At 48.1% G+C, this 25914-nt stretch overlaps 1 protein-coding gene across 3 annotated transcripts in view; it reads left to right on the top strand.

Annotated features, from left to right (window-relative positions):
• Positions 1–4518, top strand: part of SLC39A14 (solute carrier family 39 member 14) — a 50678-nt gene extending 46160 nt beyond the window's left edge. For all 3 annotated transcript variants that reach the window (XM_029603803.1, XM_029603801.1, XM_029603802.1), the window contains exon 9: positions 1445–4518. In XM_029603803.1, the coding sequence (XP_029459663.1) occupies positions 1445–1591 (147 nt within the window). In that variant the 3' untranslated portion in view covers positions 1592–4518. The remainder of the gene's footprint in view (positions 1–1444) is intronic.
• The last annotated feature ends 21396 nt before the right edge of the window (positions 4519–25914 follow it).

The raw sequence follows: 25914 nt of genomic DNA, 5'->3' as shown, positions 1-25914 counted from the left end.
ATCGAAGACAGAAGCAATCCAAGAGTCGCTGCAACTAGCAGTCAGGAAACCTGAGGAACCTCATTGCAAGGCGAGGATCCCATCCCAGATGTCAGACGCTGCAGGGTAATATACCCTGCAGCGTCTGACATCATCCTAGGAGCTGTCCTTGGTTTCCCATGCTGGCCCCTTTAAGACTGGAGCCCCTGCGCGCGCGCACCTAGGGGGTGGGGCCAGCGATGGGGAGTTGGCGGCGTCTCCCTCGCAGTGGGGACGCCGCGGAACAGGCCTGGGAGGCCGGAGACGGACTCACGTGGGCCGGGCCGGCCCCAAGGTAGGTGGAGGAACTGGAGCACGGCCCGGTCCCGCAACATGCACACAAGCTCACATAAGTGTGCAAAGGCTCCAACATGCATGCCTGCTGGTTTTGACACCCAGGCTTGTACACACATATGTGCACGAACTCATAGGTACAGCTGCTCACACAAGCAGACACATACGCACACACAAACCCACACACACACAAGATGAGGCCCCTACAAACATAAGCACAGATACACAACCAGGCTGGCAGAGGCATGCATAGGCACATACACACACAGGCTTTTATAGACCAAACTACCTGAACAATGCCAGGCACTTTTTGTTAGTTATTTACAGGCCTATACAGTACAGTGCGCTCCGATGGAGCGCAATGTTAGCCGGCATTTGGATGCGCGTTTTGGATGCGCTAGATTCAGAAAGCAAAATGTGCAGCCAAGCTGCACATTTTGCTTTCAGAAATTAGGGCCTACCTTCTCCGGGCACAGGGCACTGGGAACGTGCACAGAAAAACAGTAAAAACTGCTTTTCTGTGCACCCTCCAACTTAATATCATGGCGATATTAAGTCGGAGGTCCCGAAAGTTTAAAGAAGTGAAAAATAAAAAAAAAATTTTAAATGGGCCCGCGGCTGGTGGGTCAAACTGGATGCTCAATTTTGCCGGCGTCCGGTTTCCGAACCTGTGGCTGTCAGCGGGCTCGAGAACCGATGCCGGCACAATTGAGCGTCAGCTGTCAAACCCGCTGACAGCCGCCGCTTCCGTCAAAAAAAGGCACTAGGGACACGGTAGTGTCCTTAGTGCCTCTTTTTACCGCCGGGCCTAATTTTAATAAATTAAAATACTGAATCACGCGCACAGGAGAGTAGCCTGTGTTTCTGTATCAGCCCGTTACAAAGCACAATCAACATACAGAGCCCTGTACAGGGACAGAGCAATATCAGCTTTATAAATAATGGCCATTGTAAAGTGCTGTCAGTTTACACAGCACTGTACAATCACAGAGGGGAGATTATTTAGAATGCGCCATTGATGATTAGAGTACTGTAAAGTCACAAGGCAGTGATTATTTAGAAATCACCACTGATGTATACAGCAGTGTTCAGGTCTGTCTGAAATGTGCAATCCTGTTTTGTCTCTCTTTAGTTCCCGGAGATGAACGAAGTCAGTAAGGAAGATGAGAGGACTGGCAGTGCCCTGACTGCATTTGCACTGCAGAATGCTGGGCTGCTCACCGGCTTTGCCATCATGCTGCTACTCACCATGTATTCAGGGCAGATCCAGTTAGGATAGGTCCAGGCCTTCTGGGACTGCAGCTCATCGTCATGGTGGAGCTTCTTACTGACAGCGGCCGTGAAACGGACAAGCGCCCTGGATTAGTGCAATGAACAAAATGCAGCAGTGCAGCCATACACCTTCCACTGCTCCCCAGCACATTCCAAAGACCTTGACTCTTACACAGAGAGTGAACTTTGGATAAACGTTTTATATATCTATTTAATTTGGGAAACAGTAGAGACTTTCTAATATGTTAAAATAGGTAGGAAAAAAAAAAATCAAGACTTGTGTCTGTCGTCATCCCCGTTTCTCCAGAGATTAGCAGCATTCACAGGAGCACCTCCCCGCACTCCCCCCCCCACCCACACACACACACACACACACACTGGAAATTGGCAGCAGTCACAGGAGCGCTCCCCTTTCCCCCAGAGACTGGCAGCATTCACCCGAGCATCCTCATGCCCCACAGACTGACATCATTCACAGAAGCTACCTCTAGGAGACTGGCAGCATTCGCAAGAGCTCCCCTATGCCCCAGAGACTGGTCACCTCACACCCTGGATACTGGCAGCCTTCACAAGAGCGCTACCGGTGGCCTTCCACCCTCCCCCCACCCCACGGAGACAAACAGTGATCATGAGTGCTCCCCCAGCCACTCAAGCATTGTCAGCATTGACAGGAGTGCCTCTGCTTTTGGTGTGGGTGCACAGGAGCACAGCCCCAGCATCCCTCCCATATACTCATTGGAGAGCAACCCCCACCCCCAGAGGCTAACATCATTCACTGGCGCACCCCTTATTTCTCAGCCCCTCCGCTCCTTCAGTCCGGAAACTGGCAGCATTCCACAAGGGCTCCCCACTTTTGAATGCACCCCATGGGCAGATGCTGGAAGTGTTGCTCCTTGCTCTGCACATGCCCGTGGAGAACGTGCTGGGAGTACACGCCCAGTGGGAAGGTGCTGGGAGTGAAACCCTTTGATTTGGACATTCCCCATGGGAAGGTGTTGGGAGTATGGCTCTCCTTTTTGGTCATGGTACAATAGCTTGATCATGGTCATGTTTGCTGTGGTTCTGATATTGGCACCTGGGAAAAGAGTAGAGAGATTACAGCACTAGGAGCATCAGACCTCTGGTGCAAAGTTTATTTTTCCAGATTCACTAGGTGAAAAGCTGAATTATCATATTGATATCATCTCAATTAGAAGCATGCTCTCTTCTTTAAGTTATCCCATGGCTATATTAAATTTTCTCTTTTTCTGTTCACCGGGGTTTGGTATGGTATGCTAAGGTTCGTCTATGCATTAAGACACAAACACTGAAACTGTAGTGAAAATAATTGATTGCTAAAAAAAAATCTATTTTGCCAAAAATAACTTTTTTTTTTTTCAGGAGCACAACCAAAATTCAGTGTAGGACAAAGTAACAGCTTATATTTTACTGATAGCTTGTGCTTTCAGAATAGGGAGCTGGTACAGGAGGCAAAGAAAACATGCATGGAAGAAGAGCAGTGAATGTGAGAGAAAGAGATTGTACCCAACATACCCTGATTTAGGAGTGAGGTTTATTCCTTTCAGGAGATATGCAAAACAGACCCAAGGGATGGACCGTACCCTGGAGAACAACAGCTTTCTTTTGCAGTGGGTCTGAATCCCCAGCCGCAGAGTCTGCTCTGGATTATTTTTATGCCTTTTACACGCGGTCTGACCTCAGAAAATGTTATGTGGGTGAGAGACAAAGATACAGGTGGATTAAAACAAATCAAGAGAAACAGGAACAAAAGACACAGTAAAACAAGGCCACACAACATGCCTACCACGAGAATGGAATTTCTACAAAAAAACAAACAAACAATCCTCTCTATAGCCTGGTCAATTCCTCTGAGAGCCAGACATGGAAATCTCTGTTCCTACAACGCACAGCCCGATACCAGCAATATCCTGCACCAGCCAAACAAACCAGCTGACACCTTACTCCGCCTGCAAAATGATGGCTCAAACGTGCTTTAGCAGGCCGTACTTAAAAATCACCCGGTCCGTCTATTGTGGTCCTTAATCCGCATGGGGGCAGGCTGAGGTCAAGATCACGGCTCCTGAAGGCAAAGATTTGTATTTATTGATTTATTCACATTTTGTTTAATCGCTTACCCTGCAGGCTCAGAGTGATGTACATAGAAGCCAGACATTAATAGATGGTGTATGAAGGGACTTCATGATACTTGTCACATTGAAGCCAACAAGATTCAAAGCACCCGTATGCAGTTTTAAGAAACCAGTAGTTCAAGCCTTGGGTAGCGAGTACAGCAAAGTAATTCCTGCAGTGTCATGCAGGGCAGCGGCCGGCTGGTACTCAAGAGAGTTTATCTTTATTACAGCCCCCCCGTCCCCCCCCCTGTTCTGGGGCTGGGATCTCGCCCCAGTAGCCCCTCATTAGTGGGGGCGTCTTGCCCCCATCACCGCCTGGGATTGGGGAGGGTCTTGCCCTGGTGGCTAGTGTGTCATGTCTTGTCGCTCTCCAGGAGTGGGCCTCAACCCCTTGGACCTTGCAGCTGGAGTCTCGCCCCCCTCCAACATCCCCCATTTCCGACTGAGGTCTTGTCTCATCCTCCCTTGCAGCTGGGGGTCTCGTTCGTCCTCAGTCCCCCCCCCCCCATACCTGTCCGTGGCCTCACCCTCGTCATTTCTGCTCCAGCAGAGCCACAGAATGAAATGTGCATGCTCTTGGGAGCAGGGACTTGGAGCGGTTCTTTTTAACTCCAGTAATAACAAAGAGGCATTTTGCAATAAAAATCGATCTGAAGGTCACCAGGATGGGAACGTAGAAGAAATACAACCTGCAGGAGAAATCTGTATTTTAAATACTTCCGATTGGTGGCTGAATATTTTTTGTTCTGTACTGCTACTCTCTAGTAAGAACAACCAGAAATAAAGAGCATAATCTGTGTTATGCGCTCTGAAATGATTTATTGAATCCACAAACAAACTGACGGTGCCATTCCACATTTGCGAGAACATTCTGTGAGAGAACTCAGTTTAAGTCCTGATTTTTCCTATTTTGTGTCTACGGGAAAATATTGAGGGGGTTAATATTCAAAGTCATTTGGCTGGACAACTCACAAGTTACGATATCAATCACACAAATACCCACACACACAAACTATGTATTCCAATACACCACAATGTAAACAATCCCAACGAAATAATGTACTGGTCTCTTTTTTATATACAGCACTCTGTCGCCAAAATACTTATGTAAGACCCTCTATTCACGAGTAGGCATATATTGTACCATCTCGTTTGTCATAGGGGTCTGAATTACTTTTAATAAATCCTGCGTTCCTAAAATTGTGTAGACATTTTAAGATAATTTGAAAAATTAAGCAAACAAAAAGAACGCAGGATTTATTAAAAGTAATTCAGACCCCTATGACAAACGAGATGGTACAATATATGCCTACTCGTGAATAGAGGGTCTTACATAAGTATTTTGGCGATAGAGTGCTGTATATAAAAAAGAGACCAGTACATTATTTCGTTGGGATTGCAACTCAGAAGTTAACCAGCTAAAAGCCTACTTTTTGAATACGGGGACACTCAGCTGGCCTTATATTAGCCGAATAAGTCATTAGCTGGCTAAAATCTAACTGAATAGAAAAAAAAAGAGATGGACCAGGGTGGACCCAAATTTCCGCTAACTTAGCTGATTTTGAGCTGTATGTGGCTAAGTTAGTTGGATAGTTTTAGGCCTGACTCAGAACAGCTCTCAAAGATACGCAGCCTCCTCTGGCCAGACGACTTGAGACATTATCGGCTATATTCAAAAGAAAATACGCGGGTAAGTGGTCTGTTTTTTGTTTAAAACAAAGTGCTATGCAGGCCTGTGACTGATTCACACCCCTGCCCCAATATTTAACAGATAGCCCTGCCATTCTGAGCACCCTCCCCCCCTAAAAAAACAAACAAACTACATTTAATAAATATGGGCTGGGGTCCACAGGATGGCCTCCCTCCCTCCCTCACCCTCTCCCTGGTTCCACTGAAAATGGTCCTGTGTGCTCCCTCTCCCTCCCCACTACCCAGTACCGTGAGAAATGCAGCTCCTTTAGCCAGGATGGTGGTGGGGGGTCAAAGCAATGTCGTGGCCACTTATCGGCAGTGGTAGGCGAGCCACGCTGGAAGCGTAAACTGGCAGCGGTGAGAGCGGCCGCGATTTGCTCTTTGGCACAGTGATCCTGGTAGAAAGGGTTGGGTTTCTCGGTGCTGGGTGGGGAAGAGAGAGGTAGACTGGGCCTGCAGGCCCCAGCACGTTTGTTAAATATTGAGGGGAGGAGGGGAATCGGGCCATGGACCCTCACCACCTTTTTTTTTTTTTTTCACACGAGCGCCACTTAAACCGGTTATATTCATTTGAATATATTCATTTGAATGTAGCTGAGGAAGTCTCAAGTTATCCAGCCCTAGGAGGCCGGATAACTTTAAAACTTAACCGATTATATTCAACCAGTCAGCTAAGTTTGAAAGTTATCCAGCTGTATGTAACCGGCTAACTTTAGGCGAGTATATTCAGTGGGACGTTTAACTGGCTAACAGTGGGGCCGATGCAATATAAGTGCGCTGAAGGGCGGGTGTTGAACGCTCAGCGCCTGCTTTCCGAATGCACACCCCCCCTCCCCGTTTTCCTAAACGGCACACAGCCAGGGGTTCAGGAAATGGAAGCTTGTTAACTGAGCGTCCGTTTCCTGAACCCGACTGTCAGGGCTTTTTTTTTTAGTTTTTTAAAGATTTGTTCCTCTTTAATATTGCAACAATATTGTGAGGAAGGATGTACAGAAAAGCAGTTTTTTCTGCTTTTCTGTACAACTTTTGGGAGTGCTCGGTAATTAACGCCTGTTCTGGGTAGGCGTTAATTCCTGAGCACAAAAATGTGCGTCTTAGATGCACATTTATTTATTTTTTTTGCATTGGGAGTGAATAGCTAAAAGCCTCATTCACATGCATTTGCATGTGATGAGCGCTATTAGTTTCACTCCACGATGGACGCACATTGAGGAAACGCTAATCCCCTTATTGTATAAGGGGATTTGGTAACGCCTATACAACTTGCGTCCAACTGCTGATTAACGGCTCGATACTGTAAGGCCGCGGTAGAAACAGTGCGGCAGTGTCAGGCGCACCCTTCCTCCCCGCACGCACAGTTCTCTTGACCTAGCGCCTGATACTCTCTTCTAATTGCATGCAAATGCATGCCGCGGCTGTGAAGCGTTAGGGAAGGGTTATGCCCGCGCAACCCATTTTACTGTATAGGCGCTTAATACAGCGCCTATACAGTAACCTGGGTGTGCTGGTGCCTGTCATTTCAAATGACATTTGAAATGACAGGCACCAGGAAGTGTAAAAAACAAAATTTTTAAATACCTGTCGGAGGGCCGCGTGGGTCCAGGCGGGCGGCGGGATCCGGGGGGCGGGTGGTCGCATGTTAAATCTAGGCCGCGGGCGGGTGGGCGCCTGTTCCAGGCGGCGGCGGGGGCGGGTGGACGCGCGTTAGTTTCAGACGGCCGGCGGCGGGAGCCGGGGAGCGGGTGGTCGCGTGTTAAATCTAGGCCGGGTCGCACAGGCGCGCATTCATCCAGGCGGAGGAGCCGGCGGCGAAAGCAGCCGGCTCCTCCGCCTGGATGAATGCGCGCCTGTGCGACCCCTGCGATTCGGTGCTCAAGGCAGTCACATGCCGTGACGTCGGGCGTCGTGACGTCACACCTTGAGCGCCGAATCGCAGGGGTCGCACAGGCGCGCATTCATTCATCCAGGCGGAGGAGCCGGCAGCTTTCGCCGCCGGCTCCTCCGCCTGGATGAATGCGCATCTGTGCGACCCGGCCTAGATTTAACACGCGACCACCTGCCCCCGCCGCCGCCGCCTGGAACAGGCGCCTTTTTTTTTTTCTGACAGGTTTTATGTGTCCCACAGCATTACATTTTCTCGATCATCTCTGTATCGCTTTTTTTTTTATTGTGTTTTATTGTTTTTGAGTATCTTAAGCGGTGTCGATGGATTTGTTACTAGACTCACAGTCCTAACACCTACTAGGGGGAGGCAGTAAACTAACACGTTAAGGCCGCGGCAAAACAGCGGGTTACTAAGGAGATAATATCAGCACCCGTTACAGTATCGGAGGGGAATAGCTAATTCCTTCATTATACAGCTAATTCGTTCATTTACACATCATATACATGCTGCGTGCGGAAAGGGTTATGTGTCTATTTTACGAAGCGCTAAGGACGCGTGAAACTGGAGACTGTATCGCTGGATCGCCTTACTCGTCTGTATTGTGCGCTCCCAGCACGTTACAGACGGGGAATCTTTAACCGCACGTTACTGTATCGACCGGCGCTCGGCAGTGTTGCAGCTGCTGCTTGCCTCTGTAATAATACTATTTCCCCAGCAGGTGGTGCTGCTGTTATCTTTCTTGCATTTCCACGCCTTTTTCTATAGCAAATTATATGCATGTGAAATCACCAATCCCTTAATCACCATTGTCAATCATTTTGTGTTGTGAACTCCAGTACTTAAGGAGTAGGGGAGGGATGTGCTGCAGGGCTGAGTGTGTAGGTCTCATTACTGGAACAGCAAGGGATGCTGCAGGTTTGGATTGAGGTTTGTCAGCAGAGTTTTGGGCATGCGTGTCTCAGTATTGATATTGCAGGGGCTGCTTTAAGGTGCATTGTCAAGATTGCATATGGGCCTCAGTAGGATATGGGTGTGTGCATTGCTTAATTGATAGCATGGTGCAATGTATCACCTGCAAAGCTTAAGAATGCATGGGGGAAGGCATCAAAGCTGGTGAGCCATACAATAAATGGTGTGACAGAGAGGTCTGTTCATCTTTTATCTCCTCTCTCACGCCTCCATTTCTGCCTGCCCTGCTACTCACTTTCCTTCTCACATTCCCCTTAGGCAACTCTGGTCATGGAATGCCACAAATAGGACTGGCTGTCAGGACATCCACAATGAATGGGATACAGAAGACTTATTGATTTATTTTATTGTGCATTTAGCTCACGCCTTTCTAGTGGTACTGCAAGATGAATTACATTCAAGTACAGTAAGCATTTGTATAGTACAGAGGTATAACATGCAAATATACCACATGCATATTCACCGTGTGTGCCCTGAAACACCCAGGCACTCCAGAACCAGAGCTGCCTATCCCCTGCCCTTTATCAGCAGTATGGGCTCAGCTCCTCTGTGCGGGACTCCAACTCACATAACTTTATTGGCATGACAGCTTTACGTAGGTTGCCAAAATAATATACAAGGCGGGTAAGTTTTTTCTCCTGTTAAAACAATAACAAAATATATAAGGTGATACCTTTTTTACTGGACTAATTTAATACATTTCTTGACTAGCTTGCAGGAGTTCATACTGTCTTCCAAAAAGTCAGAATAGAATTTCCCTCCTGTGGCAGCTGTTGAGTTCTTTGGTGTAGGATATGATGGCAAGAAAGGCCCATCTAGTCTGCCCAGTTTCATGCCTGGTGTAATGACATGGAACTCAGTTGATCTCTGGTTGACCCCCTCACTTCTTTGCAACTAGGGATCCTCTATACTTATCCTGTACTTTCTGATCTCTTTCCCTCCTGCAACGGCTGGCGAGGCCACCTTCAGGTCTCCTGGTACACTCGCTGGGCATCTCTTCCATCCTGTTCTGGAACTCAGCTCAGCCTACCAGATTCAGAGTCTGATAACTTTATTGGCAGGGTAATTTTACATGTTGCCAAAGTAATATACAGAATAATTAAAATAAAAGGGAAAGAATTAATATAATGGTAATAAGTAAAGGTATGGAATGCAGAAAGTACAACATCATGGAAATGTTAGGTTTTGGTGCTGGGTCATGTTTCATTTTTGGACTGGTGGCAGAAATATAGCTGCTGTTTCTCATCTTTCCCCAGGATTGTAAAGAATTTTTCTTGCTTATTCTTTTGTAGGACATCTTGGATTTTCTGTGTCAGCTTTGTATTCTGCACTGCACAGGAGAAAGTGCATTTCTGTTTCTATTTCTCTAGTGTTGCATTGCATACAGAGTCTGCTTTCTTGGGATTTCCAGTTTGTTTTTTGTCTGCATCTGTCTATTTCTAGTATGAGATCTCTTATTCTGTATTTGGGTGAGATCCTGTCTGTGTTTTGTATTTGTGACTGAGGTGAGGTATTCTGCTAGTGTGTATTTGCTCTGTATGGAACTGTAGCAATCCAGCTTGTGTTTTCCAATTTGCTTTTCCTAATAGGTATATTGGTGTTCTAGGGTGCATTGCAATATTTGCATTGCTGTCTTTATATGTACAGGGTTATAGTTGTTTGAGTTCCGGCTGTTAGTGCTGGGATGGTATGGCAAGTTTGCTACATAGGTGCTGAGAGTGGGGTTTTTTTTCCCAGGATTTTGTGTGACTTCATAGAGAGCCTGATAGTGGAGGAAATTTGTGATGCCATTGTTAAGATGACACCAGAATTTGAATATTCTTTCTGTTTTGCATGGCGAAGTAGTAAAGGAAACATCCTGATTCTGCTTTGCACTCATTGGGGGTGTTTCTGTGGACACGGAGTGTCTATTTGCAGAACTGGAGGTAAAGGATTTCTTTTGGAGTTCTGTCCCATTCTGTATGGTTTGGGCTTAATGTCACACCCCAGACCTTGCTTCCATATAAGAGGATTGGTTGAATGATGCTAATAAATACTTTTTACTAGCAGTTTTACTGGGAGGTTTGTATTTGTCTAGAGCTTTCTTTGTTGTATTTAGGGCTCTTAGAGCTTTTTCTTGTAGTATCTTTATAGCCAGTTTAAAACTACCCGCTAACCGTTGAGTACAGAGAAACTAGGCTTCTGGCACCTAAGGATCTGGTTACCGATTCTTCAGAGGATCCTCCTGTGGCCCAGCTTACACAGAGCCACTCGGGGAGCACTCAGTATTGCTCCAATAAAGGAAGCACACCATTTAATTAGGCTGCTTTACATAGCAAGATTATTTGAAAGGGGTGTGCAGGGAAAATATCTGTATGTCTTTTTTTTTGTTAGTTTTTGGGTGTTTGTCTTAACTCTTGTTTTCAATTGAATGTTTATTTCAGTTCGGCTTATTTACCAAATCGAAATCAACATTTAAAAAAAAAAAAAGTAATTACCTTATCCCCCCCCCAGTACCAAAACAGCAAAATTAACCCCTCGCTCCCCTCCCTCCCCAGGAATTCCCAATAGGACCCCTGCCCCCCCTTCGGGGTCTTGCCCCATTCCTGGAGTCTGTGAGGTGGGAGTAGGAGCAATCCCGTCACACCTGGCCCAGTTTGAAAATGATGCTGGGAGGGTCCTGAAGCAGGACCCAGCAGAGCAGAAGCGACGGGAGATTGCTCTTGCCCCTTTTTTACTTCTCAGGCTCCAGGAAAGGGTTGAGGAGACCCCTGCAGGTGGGGTAAGGGTGGCAGATTTTATGGAGAACGCGGGGGGGGGGGGGGGTTGGAGTGCAATTTTGCTGGCTACTTGTTTTTCTTTTGTTGACTTTCCAGAACAAGTGGATGAAAAGAAAAACCATTTCAGAAGGGGCTTTTTTGTTTTTCATTTTGAAATGAAACAACATTTCCCCCCACGTTTTTCATTTTATTTAAAAAGAAGTGCCCTGGCCCACACAGTGAGACTCACACCTTCGGATACATGCGGTAAATGTGCAGAGGCTGAGGGCTCCCTCTTACATTATTTTCTGGGGTTGCCCCTCCAGCGGATTTTGGCCTCCGGCCCTCTGTTATATCAACGATTTGTTATCTGGCTCTTTGCCATTGCAAATTGGGGTGGTATCGTTTGAGGCGGACCTGACCAAATATTGGAGCAAAGCGGAGGAGCGTTTACTGTCCAGAAAGTTCCTGGCGCAGGGTTAAAGGATCTATTTTACTGCTGCGGCGCGATGCCGCCGTGCCCTTCGTACTGGCAATGGCGTGACGCCTTACATTCAATGATGATGACCATGGAATAGCTGCTCGCGTATCTGCCCAATCTAAAGCAGACATTTCTGAAGGTTTGGGGGACCTCGTATAGACTTCTCTCTCACACAGGGCACGTAGCCAGGCTCTAACCACGTTCCAAGCGCGCTCTACGCACGTCACAAGAGCATCAGCGCAGAGTCATCTGTTAATGATGTACCTGAGACGGGAAGGCAGGGAAGAGGGGACAGATACTTAAGGGAGATAGGTCTCTCCCCATTTTGCTGGATGCACCAGAGGCCGGCATCGAGCATGTAATAACAGCCACATTATTTCCATTGGCTGGGGGAGCCTGACAGATGTACAGGTTGACAGAGGAGGGTGTAGATGTATGTACTGATTATTTGTTATTGTATTACTGATTGTCTCTGTTAAAAATCAATAAAAACAGTTTTGAAATAAAAAAAAAAGTGCACATCCCTAGTGTATATATATGGTGTGCTTGTACCATCTCACCTTAATACCAGCTACACGCACTACCTTTTAATACTGTTTTTACATTATTTTTTTTTCTATTCCGCCATTCAGACACTTCAAAGGGGATTACAGTCAGGTACTGGAGGTATTTCCCTGTTCCCAGAGGGCTCACAATCAAACAGGCTGATGTAAAAAAAAAAAAAACAGCGCGGAAAGCGGTCGCTGAAAGGTCAGCACCCCCACCATGCTACAAGCAAATTAGGGGGTGGCTAACACGACCCCGCTGCGGCTGCTGGTTACAAAAACCGACGCCGGTAAACCAAGCATCGGTTTTCATAACTGGCCGTCTGCCAGTAATGAAAACGGATGCCGATTAAAACCGATGCCGAGTTTATCGGCGTCTGTCTTCATAACTCGGCGCTCTGCCGAGGTATTTTTTTTTTCTTAAGTAAAAAAAAAAAAAGTACAGAAAAGCAGTTTTTTCTGCTTTTCTGTACTTCTTTTACATGTGCTCAGCTATTAACGCCTGCTCCAGGCAGGCGTTAATATCTGAGAGCTAAATGTGCGTCTGAGACGCACACTTTTTTTTTTTTTTAATGCGGAGTGAATGAGTAATAGCCTCGTTCACATGCATTTGCTTGTGGTGAGCGCTATTGCATTCACTCCGCGTGGGACACATGTTAAATAGGCGCTAATTCCCCTATTGCATTAGGGGGTGGATTAGCGCCTATTTAACCCGCGTCCGAGTGTGGGTTATACAGTGCTCTCGGCTGAGTGCACTATATTGCACCGGCCCCTAAGGGCTCAATTTATAAAGCATTTTGCCCTCAGATACAGAATGGCAGAAAACCTTTAATAAATGAGCTCCTATGTTTGCACCTGAGGCAGTGAAGTGACTTTCACAAGGTGGAAAGGAGCAGCAGCAGGATGTGAACCCTGCCTTCCCTGGTTCACAGCCCCTTGCTCTAACCTCTAGTCCCACTCCATAGACATAGATACAGACACACAATTCCAGTTTACAGACATAGTGGACATATGCAGACTCACACATACAATTACAATTGCATATGTTTGACTGTATATATGCCTACTAGCTGTTACCCTGTGAAACTTTCCTTATTATCCCTGATCATACTGGTCCTCCTGCCAGCCTCTGCGACCCCCTTCCCACCCTCCCCTGTCCCCAGCACATGCTCCTCCAGCCGTTCCAAATCACTGGCTTGTTACCCCTGCCTACCATTTCTACAGCCTCTGTGTCCCTCATCTAGCCCACATGGATTTGAGCCAGCCCCAACACAGTTTTTGCTTTATGTGTAGGGTCCTTTGTTTTTACTTTTTATTTTATTTTTCCTGGGACTGTATCACCGTATTTACAACAAGAAGTAAAATGGGTGAAAGCAGTGGGATCTATTTAATGTTTGGGTACTTGCCAGGTTCTTATGGCCTGGATTGGCCACTGTTGGAGACAGGATGCTGGGCTTGATGGACCCTCAGGCACACCCAGTATGGCAATTTCTTGTGTTCTCTAAAATGATGTCATTTTTACAGGTAGATATAATTTTTGTTCTTGTTGTAATAACTATTGATAAATTCCCAGGAAAAATAAAATAACTGACAGCACAGGTGCCTATATACCTGCCAGCCCACGCTGTCTGCACCGCTTATTTCCCACCGCGCCTCTTTCCAACCCATGCACTTGGGTGTCCACATGAGGCATCAGTCTGTCGGAGCCAGGCAGGTGTGCACGTCAGTGGGTGCATGCATGTGCCCACGGCTGGCCCTGACAGATGCCACGTATGGGGACCTGGGCACTTAAAAATATTCACATGTGGGTGTATATTAAGCCAAGCTCATGTGCTGTTTAATTATGTCTTTAAAATAAAACTCTCCAGTGGCTGAAATCCCAACTTGCTTTATATCCTGTGCTAAAGGGAGAGCACGGATAGGAGCGAAGGTAGCCAGAGATTGCACTAGATGGTTGGCAAAGGCTCTCAGAGCCACCTGCTGCTGACAGGAGATAACTCTTGGGATTCTTGTCACAAGTCGGCAGAATGCACAGATTTATAGGAAAGAGACAGGGGATGCAATGTGAACACCTCTGAGGTACATGAATCACAGCTTTTACAACTACCTATAGCTTGTTTGTTAACCCCATATCACTACATGACTAACACAGCAACGGGAGAACTTTACCACCTTACCCTGGACTCTTAGTAGTTATAATTTTTATTAGATTTGGATAACTTTATTGGCATGACAATTTTATATGCGTTGCTAAAGTAACACACAGGAATGATTTAAAAGAAAAAGGGAAAGAAAAAGATTAAAAAAATAACAAAATTAAACTCTGGAATTTGTTGCGAGAGGATGTGGTTAGTGCAGTTAGTGTAGCTGGGTTTAAAAAAGGATTGGATAAGTTCTTGGAGGAGAAGTCCATTACCTGCTATTAATTAAGTTGACTTAGAGAATAGCCACTGCTATTACTAGCAACGGTAACATGGGATAGACTTAGTTTTTGGGTACTTGCCAGGTTCTTATGGCCTGGATTGGCCACTGTTGGAGACAGGATGCTGGGCTTGATGGACTCTTGGTCTGACCCAGTATGGCATGTTCTTATGTTCTTAATAAATGTTACAGCTTACAGAAAGTACAATTTCAGAGAGGAGTCTCAGGCAGGCCCGGATTTAAGCATAGGCAACTGCTTCTAATGCCCTATGTTGATCGGCTCTGGAAGGCTGCCACTGCCTTGTCACCTGCTCTTTTCTGCTGGGCCGCAGTAGTAATATTATCAGTTTCACAGTAACTGTGCCCCCTTCCCCTCACAGGGGATAGCACAGAACCCACGAATGGGAGTCATTGCAGGGCCTCTGACATGTGAGGTAACTTAAAAGCCTGGTTCAAAGTTTCCTGGGAGTTTAATTCTCCTGCTGCAGGCTGCCAGTTGATCTCCTAAAGGGGAAGATTTGGGAGGGGCATCTGGGGGATACACTGACCCCCTTCTTCTTCTGTTTTTTTTGTTGTTGTTTTTTTTCTTGGGGGGGGGGGTCCTCAAACCCTCTGATCATTTCTGGGTATCCTCTTCCTTTTCCAAGTGGCTATGGGTGCCTGACGGTTAAATCTGGCCAGGGCTGTCTGGGCAAATGGTGCCCCAGGCACAAATTGTCAGTCACCCCCCCCCCCCCCAAGACATTCTCTCCCCCTTCCTCCAGGCAATCTCTCTCTCCTTCCACCCTCTCTCTTAGCATTGTCTCCCCTTCTCCATCGTTTCTCTCCCTCTCCCTCCTCAAGGTACTCTGTCCCCCTTCTACCCTTTCCGCTCCCTCCATTCTCTCTTCTCCCTCCTTCCCTGCAGGCTGTCCCCTTTCTCTTCCCTTCCTTCAGGCATTATCTATCCCCCTTCTCCCCCCACCCCCCCCTTACTCCAGTCATTCTCTCCCTCCAACCTGCTAGCCTAGGCCTGACTGCCCTGCGCCTCCTGTCCCAGATCCAAGATTGCTTTAACCATTTATGGGATGGGGGGGGCAAACTTTTGTGGCTAGGCCCCCTTTAATTTTTTTTCTAGGTTGAACCCTCACAGCCCTGTCTCACATTACTCACTCATACTCCTAGCCAAACTTAACTCTCCCCAATTAACTGCTGCGTCCCTTCCTTCAGCCTCTGCTGTTTTCAAGTCATCCCCCCCCCTCCAGCTCTCCATATTCATCCCTAAGGCCCAGCTTCCCTGCCCCCTACATCTCTGAATCTCTGCATTCCCTCCTCTTCCCAACATCCAGAATCCAAGTCCCCCTGCCCTCTTCCCTTCCCTCCCCCCACCAAGATCTTCAAACAAAGCCTCTTCCTGTGCTTCTTAAATGTAATAAAAAAAAACACACAAAAAAAAATCTCCACACCAGACAACGCTGTATTTTTTTGTTTTTTTAAATTTTCATCTGGAGATATCCTTTAAAGAATTTAATTACTTAATGTAGTTGACTTGGAAAATCTGAATGACATTGAGGGCAATAATCAAATGTCTGGAACATTTGGAGTTAGTTGGACAAACCCTAAGGTTTACACTTTTTTGTCCTGGTGTTATGAACACTGCCCGTGGAGCTAATCCCCGCGAGCAGGCACTCACCTTCCCCCCTTGCTGCCGTGCCCGACGCGGCTGGATGCCGCCAATATCGAGCCTTCTCGTGCGACCGGAGCCGTGGACTTCTTGCCATCTTCGCAGCACGGAGCTGCCGCCGACATTGCCGTTCTCTTCGCGGCTGGAGGCCGCAAGCCCCGGGCTGGATTGGCGGCTGAAGCCGCCCTTGGGGCCTCCTGCAGCAGGAGACGCTGCCGTCATCAGGCCTGTTTCCAGGCCCAGCCTTGCTCCTGCGTTGTGGACGTCGGTGCAGGACCGGTCCTGCACAGCCAGCTTCCTGCTTCCTCTAGGCGCGCGGCCATGCCTCTCTACAATATTTAAAGGGCCCACGGCAGGATATGCCCTGGGCCCCACCTAGTGATTATTTCCTATGCTAGCCCTATAAAAGGGCTGTTCCTGCATTTCCTCGCGGCCTTGCATCGGAGTTTCTTCAATCCTGGAGGCTCCTGCAGCCAGAGCTCCGTCTGGTCTTCTGTCTTCTTCATGGAGCTCCTCGTCTCGTCTTGTCGTCTCGTCATGCCATGCCATGCCTTCATTGCCTGAGGTCCCCATCCAGGTGTCCTGGTATCTCATCTCCTGATGTCTTGCTTCCTGGTGTTCTAGCCTTGGTGTCATGTCTTCGTGTCAAGGCCTCTGTCTGCCCTCATCCTCAGGCCGGCCTGTTGCTCCATGCCGATCCAAGCGGCAGGTCCAAAAGGGCTCGGAACGGTCAGAGGACCGTTCCCCTACCAACATCATCCTGTTGTTGGTTCTGGGAGCTTGCAGGCCCGGCAGAGGATAAGACCGTGTCTCTGCCATGCTGGGACATGCCGCCAACCCTCGATTCAGTCCTGGATCCATCTGGGGTCGTGCTGAGGCCCAAGGGCACACTAAAACACTCGCACTGTAACAGAATGCAAGGCCTTTTGAGGCCGCCAACACAACACCTGGTACCTGGTTACATTGTCTCTGGGCAACTTGTCGCTCAGACAGAATCTACTCACCCACAACAGAGAGGCACTGGGGGAATTCCTGAGGCGCAGTTTCATGTTCCCCGAGCAGTGCTGCCCGGACAAAGTTACCCAAATAACTCTGAGTATATAGCAGTCCTAAAGCTCACCCTGGCAATTTTGTGCCCAGATTGAATATCGGGACATTGTCCAGGGTAATTGAAGCTTGACCTCTATGAAAAACAGTACACACACCCCCACCCAAACGTCTTTTGTAGCCGTGACTCAGCAGCATATCCATCAGTTGTCCCCCTCTCCTGCTGCTCAACAAAGATACAACAGGCTCCATAGGACTTGCAGGTTGTCAAACTCACATCGGTTTGAACAAACAATGCATTGCTTGAATAGCAATCGGGAGAAATGCTCCCTTCCCCAGGTCTGAATCTGATCTGAGAAAGGAAGTATTAGCTCCCAAAAGCTGGTCAATAAATGTAGTAAGTTAGCCCAATAAAAAGCTTGCTCTCTCTCTATCTATATCTATATATAGTAGAATGTTTTTATTTGTTAACTTTTATTTCCGTGCACTAAATTTGAAGACACCACCCTAATTTTGTGCCTTGGCCGTTGCTTGAAACATGGCTGCTCCTTCCTCTGTGATGTCAGCAGAGACAGGCTGAGACATTTTGGTGTCCAAGGCAGGCTAGTAATTCGCCCCCCCCCCCATGAGGGTTCAGTGTCCTGTGGTTAGCACCCTGAGCGACTGCCCTGTTGGCTCACCCCTTAATGCGGCCCTCAATGTCAGCATGGTTCAAACAATTCATTAGCAAACCTTGTCACATCATGTCATGCCTGGCTCTCTGCTCCCAGTACACTCGCGGCTCTAGCCAGTCACTGATGCCACGTTCCTGCTGGCTCGCTGTGCTCCACGTAGCAGCTAGGACACTGCCAACCAGTGTTCTGACCCTGGGCCTCCCTAGGCGCGCACAAGCGCCATCTGTTCTCCCTTTAAAGGGCCAATGGCGGGAATTTCAGGCCCGTCCCCGGCTGATGACATCACAGGCCTGGGATATTTAAGGACTACCTCCAGCCACCATTAACCGACTTGGCAACGAGTTCCATGGTTCCTATCTGGTGCCTGCTCCAGTACTTCGGACCTGTTGCTCCTGCTGTACAAATCCCTGCGATTCTCGTCGGTATTCAGTATCGGCGCTTCCCGCTCTCCGGAGCCTGGCTCAGTGCTACTCCACCTGGGACCCTGTCTCCACGCTTCCCGCTTCTCAGGGCCTGGCTCAGCGCCTCTACATCTGGGACCCTGTCTCCCCGCTTCCCACTCCTCAGGGCCTGGCTCAGCGCTACTCCACCTGGGACCCTGTCTCGGCGCTTCCCCTCCTCGGGGCCTGGCTCAGCGCTACTCCACCTGGGACCCTGTCTCCGCGCTTCCATTCCTCGGGGCCTGGCTCAGCGCTACTCCACCTGGGACCCTGTCTCCGCACTACCCGCTCCTCGGGCCCTGGCTCAGCACTACTCCACCTGGGACCCTGTCTCCGCACTACCCGCTCCTCGGGCCCTGGCTCAGCACTACTCCACCTGGGACCCTGTCTCCGTGCTTCCGTTCCTCGGGGCATGGCTCAGCGCTACTCCACCTGGGACCCTGTCTCTGCACTTCCCACTCCTCGGGGCTTGGCTCAGCGTTACTCCACCTGGGACCCTGTCTCAGTGCTTCCGTTCCTCGGGGCCTGGCTCAGCACTACTCCACCTGGGACCCTGTCTCGGCGCTTCCCCTCCTCGGGGCCTGGCTCAGCGCTACTCCACCTGGGACCCTGTCTCTGTGCTTCCCGCTCCTCGGAGCCTGGCTCAGTGCCTCTACATCTGGGACCTTGTCTCGGTGCTTCCCGCTTCTCGGAGCCTGGCTCAGCGCTACTCCACCTGGGACCCTGTCTCCGCACTTCCCGCTCCTCGGGGCCTGGCTCAGTGCTACTCCACCTGGGACCCCTGTCTCAGCGCTTCCATTTCTCGGGGCCTGGCTCAGCGCCTCTACATCTGGCACCCTGTTTCGGTGCTTTCCGCTTCTCGGAGCCTGGCTCACTGCTATTCCACCTGGGACCTTATCTCAGCGATTTCCGTTCCTCGGGGCCTGGCTCAGCGCCTCTAAACTTGGGACCCTGCCACTGTGCTCTCCGCTCCTCGGGACCAGCTTCAGCTCTTCTACATTGGAGATACTGCTTCAAAGCTTCCACTCGTTAAGACCTGGCTCAGCGCCGCAACACTACTGGACTGTGTCTCAGTGTCCCCGCTCCTCGTGGCACTCCCCGGCGCTCCTCCAACAGAAGGTCCTGTCACTACATTGCTGTGTCTCAGGTAGTACCTTCTCGCTGCTACTCTACTCGCACCTGCTACAGTGGATTCCCCGCTCTGGCCCTCCTTCAGCATACTACGAGTCTCTGCTTCAGCACCTCCTCACCTCGGGGCCACTCCCACGTGGTTCTGCCCTACAGTCTTCGGAGCTGCAGTGGTCTTTCATCCCGTGAGACTTTCTCTCCCTCTCCCTCCAGGAGTACCTCAGCCTTGGACTGTTCTTAACCTCTCTGACACTCTCTGCTTCCGGCCATCTACTCTCTCTGGGACCAGCCACATAGAGGCACGCCTAAGATCAGCCGGCCCCGGCAGCCAAGGGCTCAACATGCGGGGAACGAGGGCCGGTACTGGCGAAGTTCCTGTTACCTCTGTTCCCGGCCAGCCTCGCCTCCCGGCGGTGGGGACCTGTGGGGCCCAACCCCTCAGGTAGCGTCAACCTCACCTCGGGCCAAGGGTGCACAATTCCTAACAAGTAACCAGACACTTTAATATCCAGTCCAGAAACTGGCTCAAGTGCCAATTGAGTCAAGGTTGGCAGACGGTGATCCAATCAGGTGCCTGCGCCTCTCTTTAGGGGGCTGGTGAAGCTGCAGAACAAAGTGTGAGAGAAGGAGCTTAGGCTGCCTGGGGTGTTTTCAGAGCCGCTGCCTGTTCCTGCAGTTCCTAGGGCTCTACAAGGTTCACGGTACTGCGCTTCTACTGCATCCTCCTCCTGGCTTCCCTCCTTGATCCCCCCCCCTTCTCTGCTTCTTTCCATGACATGCAGTGGTGGTGGTGGTGCTCCTGCCTGTCTTTTTCTGTGACTACACTACTATGGCCACTGCCTGTTCTGTCTGCCTTCCTTCCTTGACCTTGCCTCCTGCCATCCTGGGCCCATGCCAGTATCAGAAACATCCCCAGGCTCTGGCCACTTGACAAGCAAGCAAAGAGAAAGGACTGCTGGTGGCTGAATAAGTGAACAGGGAGAGAAAAATGCCTACTGGCAGCTGAAGACTCAGACAGAAAGAGCAGGGCCTGGCAGCCGCCAGCAGAGCCTGTCTAGCTGGTGGCTGAAGACACACACAGAGAGGTTCAGTGCATGCCAGCAGAGCCCATCCTACTGGCAGCTGAAGATCCCAGGGGAGAGGGGCAGGCCTCAGCATGTGTCTGAAAGTCAGCAGGAGTGTGTATAAGTTTAAGTGAGAGACAGGGTGGATGTGTTAGAGGCAGAGAATTTGTGTGTGACAGTGAGCATATGTGAAAGAGGGAGTATATGTGTGTATATGTCAGTAAGAGCAGGAACATGTGTGAGAGCATATATGAGAGAAGTAGCGTGTGTGTATGTGTGTGTGAGATTATATGTGAGAGAAGGAGAATATTTGGGTGGCCCCTTTACCTTCCCCCAATAATCCATGACAATTACAAGATGAATGAAAATCAAAGTTCCCAGGTATGGAGAGCAGACGATTTTTTAAATCCTTATTCGTTTTAATTATTGGATGTTGTTTTATGAGTCTGTTTTGCAGAGGCGTACCTGGGGGCCAATGCATTTGTGTTACCTCCCCTGCGCCTGCGCCCCCCTCCCCCATCCTCCTTGTAGAAATGCTTGCGGTCACAGAAAGTCACCCTAATACAAACCCCAGAAAAGAAATGAACTGATCGACTACTGTGAGCTGCCTAGGGGGCAAAAGCTTTCCTGCCTGCAGACAGGTCACCAATAGAGTTTCCTTTGCCCCTTCCTTCTGAGGTACTGCAAGCAAACTAAAACCGTCTCTGATAAAGAATGAGACCAAGAGTCAAGGACTGTCATGTAAAATTTTTCTATTTCTGACCATCAGGAAAAAAAAGGAAAAAAAACCATTCCAAATTTGTCTTTTTTTTTCTAGACCTGCACACATCATTGCAGCACATTGCCTATCCACTTACCAAATACAGAATAACTGACCACAAATTAGAAAGAAAAACATGGAGATAAAAGCTGAATTGGAAACCCCTGCCTGCAGTACAACACCAGAGGAATAAATAAAAATTGCATTTCCCTGTACTGTAAAAAAAAACAACCCAGAAATATTCAGATACACATTTCCCAAAAATGACAGAGAAAATAAAATTCTTCCCCCTTCCCATCTCGAAGAAACAGAAGCAATAGTAGTCTCACTCTCCTACTTTCCCAGCCCTCAGCAGTCCTGCCCCCCAGCCCCCTCTCCCCTCCCCCCCAGACTCATAGGCAGTGCAATAATGCAAAAACAGAAACATCACCATTCCTCATCAAACCAAATCAAGAAATATAAATCCATCATACTAATAAAAGCAGTATTTCAAAACAGGTGATAAATAGAGCATCTAATAAATAAAGAACAATAAGGATTTAAAAACTTTAGACATTTGCAAAAATCAATACAATATATCATACATATCTCATCTAAAAATCTATTATGCTCGTCTTCTTCTTCCTTACGGCCAAGTGTGGGAATCCATCAGCAGGTGACCATTTGGCCCACCACTAGGCATCCAGTTCCACCACACAGGGTCTCTTCTCGCTGGTGGGGTAAACATGCCAGTGCATCCCCACGCGGCACAACTGCACGGGTCTCTCTTCACTGTGGCGTTTCACCACAGGGCTCCACCGTGAAGGGCTAGTGCTAACTTTTTTGCAGCCCTATGTGACCAATTACTCTGCTGGCCCCTCCTACCTCTGAATTTTTTTTACATTTAATTTGTATACTGTTTCTAATCAGGGTCAGAGAAGGATATTTTAAGTACCTTAAGTGAATCTCACAGCTTTGTGCCCAGCCTTTCCCTCACCACGGCCCTCTCCACACAAAATATAAAATTATGCATTTACAATAAAAGATTTTTCATGAAAAAGGACACACAAAGTACAGTCTTTTGAAATAAAAATATTACAACAACATATATATTATAATTATATGTACTGCTGAGTTATCAACCAGAAAATCCTGCATAAAAGTAAAAAAGACACTTGGAACACATATGGTATTAGGACTATTGTAATGCATGTTGGGTGTGGGCTTGGTCCTCAGAAAGCCATGAACAATCTAAAGTACAATTACAATATAATAAACCTCCCATTCCAGCACTCAGTTACAACTCTATGAAAAGGTGACCCCGCAAGCATTACACCAGGCCCTAAAACACCAATACACCTCCTTTTAGGAAAACAGAACAAACCAAGCTTCTGAATGTGACCAACCCTTCGGTTTGTCACTAGATGGCCCTAGCTCCCTTACCATCGGGACTAGTAACAGCACGGGATTTTCCATTCTCTTTCAGTCTCTCCACTGAGCTGACTGTGATTGGCTACCCCAGGGGCATAAGGCAGAGATAGAGGAGTATAGAGTGTGGTCAGTTTGAGTTAGAGGCTGAGGAGTGAGGAGCTGTTTTTGTTTTCTCCCTGCTGAGTTGGGCCCATTAACCCAGCTTGGTATTTTTCTTGTGTTTAGAGGAGATCCCTTCTCAGTGCACTCCCTCTCTGAGAGGGTCTGCCTCCCTTTTGTAGGGGGTAAGGGTTTTATAGCTTTTGATAATTATTTTTCTAATTCAGGGCAACACCCCTGTGCCTTGGGAAAGGAGCAACCCCCTCTGATCCTGAGAGCAGGGGCTTCCCCATAGAGGAAGCAAGACCAGTGACAGCACTACCCTGCGTGAGACCTTTTGGATAGAGACTTTTGGATTTTTTCCCCTTTTTGTTCATGTCCCATACGTCTGCACCACCTGGTGAAGGAGACAGAGAGCTGTAAGCTGAACTCGAACATTTGGCCTCTCTCCTTGAGAGGTCCTTTAAGGTTGTACCATCAAGCCTTGGGGGGCTCCCAATCGGATCTCCACCCCCAAAAGGATCAGGACCCAGGCTGTGGGCATCAGGCTGAACTTTGGGCTCACGTAGGATCTTTTCCTGGCGTGGGACCCCCCCACTAGGATTCTCCCTCGACCGGTCTCTTGCACAGATGAGTAGGCAGTGGCACGCCCCCTCCCAGGAGCTGGAGAGATGGACACCAGCACCCCAGCAGAGACCCTGTGTAAATAGTGCAACTGTACAGTGTCATATGCTAAATGTTTGTGGGACAGTGATTGGCCTTTTGGAATTAATCAGTAAATAAGATTTGAACACCCAGTCTGAGTCCAGCCTGTCTGTCCTTGAAGAGAACACCACACCAGAGAGATATACACACATCAGGAGGGACTCTTCATCACCTGGGCCACAGAGACTTTCCTCTCCCCCCACCCAGAAAGAGCTCATTCCCTGGGAAGTTCAGGAAGGATGGCAAGAGCAGCCCTGACTTATAAATACTTTATGGCCCTAGGGGAACCAACAATACTCCAGCAAAGGGTTACATGTAGATCCCGACATAGAAATGACACATTAACAGAATACTTAAACCTCAATCAGACATGCAGAACTCAGAGAGACCCTCACCAAATACAGAAAAAAGTGACCATAAGTTATAAATGGAAAAGTGCAGACAAAAACTGAACTGGAAACTGCAACAAGTCACTCTGTATGTCGTGCACCAATGGAAAACCAGAAGCATCACCATTCCTCAGAAAAGATCAAACCATAAAATCAAGAAAAATAAAGCATCAAAGATAATAATAAAACCATACTAATAAAAAGATTTAATATTTCTAAACAGTGGATGAACAGAATAACATCCAATGATTAAAAACTCATATATTTTTTAATTTCCCAAACACCAATACAATATTTCACAACAGCATACTCATCAAATAGCACTTGATTATTTAAAATCAATAAGGATCAAAAACTCACTCACTCTCCATGTCTGGGAACTTTTGAATTCCGGTCACTCTGAGATTGTAGTGGATTAGTGGGAGGGGAAGGGAGGTGCACAAATTTTCTCCTCTCTCACATACACACACATTCATCCTCATGCTCACACAGACACAAATTCTCTTTCAAAACTCACACACAATGGCAGACACACTCACACGCTGGCTCCCTTTCTTTCAGACACACACACACACCACACACACACACATACACATACACTTGCTCCCTTTCTCAGTCAGATACACATGGGCTCCCTCTGTCTCAGGCACATACACACATATTTGTGGGCTCCTTCTCTCTCAGGCGCACACACACACACACACATGCTGGCTCCCTCTCCATCAAACACACACACACTGGCTCCCTCTCTTTCAGGCACACATGGGTTCCCTCTCTCCATCACACACACACAAATGCTCAGTCACACATTTTCTCACATAGCTGCTGACACACGCACACAAATGCTCAGTCACAGTTTCTGACACACCTACACACACGTGCTGACATACACACATTTCCTCACATGCTCGCTCAGTCATATACTCACATTCAATCACACACACACGTTTACTGAATTGCTCATTCATAAAGTCTCTTCTTCCCTCCCTCTCCCCTCAAAAAATGTAGAAGGGGCAGCAGCTGCCTATGATTAATTTTTTTGTAAGCATTTTTACTCACACTTTACAGGCCGATACAGTAAAGTTTGCGGGAGAGCAGGTGATACAGTAAAACAAAATATTTAAATTAGGGCCCGCAGTAAAAAGAGGCGTTAGGGACACTAGCTCGTCTCTAGCGCCTCTTTTTGGACAAGAGCGGCGGCTGTCAGCAGGTTTGACAGCCGATGCTCAATTTTGCCGGCGTCGGTTCTCGAGCCTGCTGACAGCCACGGGTTCGGAAACCAGATGATGGCAAAATTGAGCATCCGTTTTTCAACCCGCGAGTCGCGGGCTGATTTAAAATTTTTTTTTTAAATTATTTTTAACTTTTTTTAAATTTTCGGACCTCCGACAATATCACCATGTTATTAAGTTGGAGGGTGCACAGAAAAGCAGTTTTTACTGCTTTTCTGTGCACTTCCCTGGCGCCCGCAGAAATTAGCGCCTACCTTTGGGTAGGCGCTAATTTCTTAAAGTAAAATGTGCGGCTTGGCTGCACATTTTACTTACTGTATCGCATGGGAATGACTAATAGGGCCATCAACATGCATTTGCATGTTGCGGGCGCTATTAGTCTCGGAGGGGTTGGACGCGCGTTTTCGATGCGCTATTACCCCTTACTGAATAAGGGGTAAAGCTAGCATGTCGAAAACACGCATCCAAATGCGGGTTAACAGTGCGTTCCACCTGGGACAATAGGGTCCTGGAAGTCTGGTTGGCTTCCTATTGCTGCAGGTCGAGGTGTCCTTTGTGATAGGAAGGGGAAAACTAAAAGGCCTGTGGTCTTTTTTTTTTGGCGGAGGGCAAGGGAGGCCTGCGGCAGAAGAGAAGATATGAAGCTGGCATTGAGATAGCCGCAGGAGGCCTACCACCTGCCTCCAGCAGGGAGAAGCTGATGAATGGAGGAGGGGGTATGAGAGAGAAAATGCTGTGAGAGATACTTGGAGGTGACTCAGGCTATAGGAGAAGCACGGCTGAGGGCCTGATATTGGTAGCAGCAGTCCAGCTAGCATGGGGTCACTCTGACCAACGCTAACCACGTGATTGGCTG

The sequence above is a fragment of the Rhinatrema bivittatum genome, chromosome 5, assembly GCF_901001135.1.
Source record: "Rhinatrema bivittatum chromosome 5, aRhiBiv1.1, whole genome shotgun sequence".
NCBI lineage: Eukaryota > Metazoa > Chordata > Amphibia > Gymnophiona > Rhinatrematidae > Rhinatrema > Rhinatrema bivittatum.
This window is presented reverse-complemented; position numbering and strand designations above follow the sequence as displayed.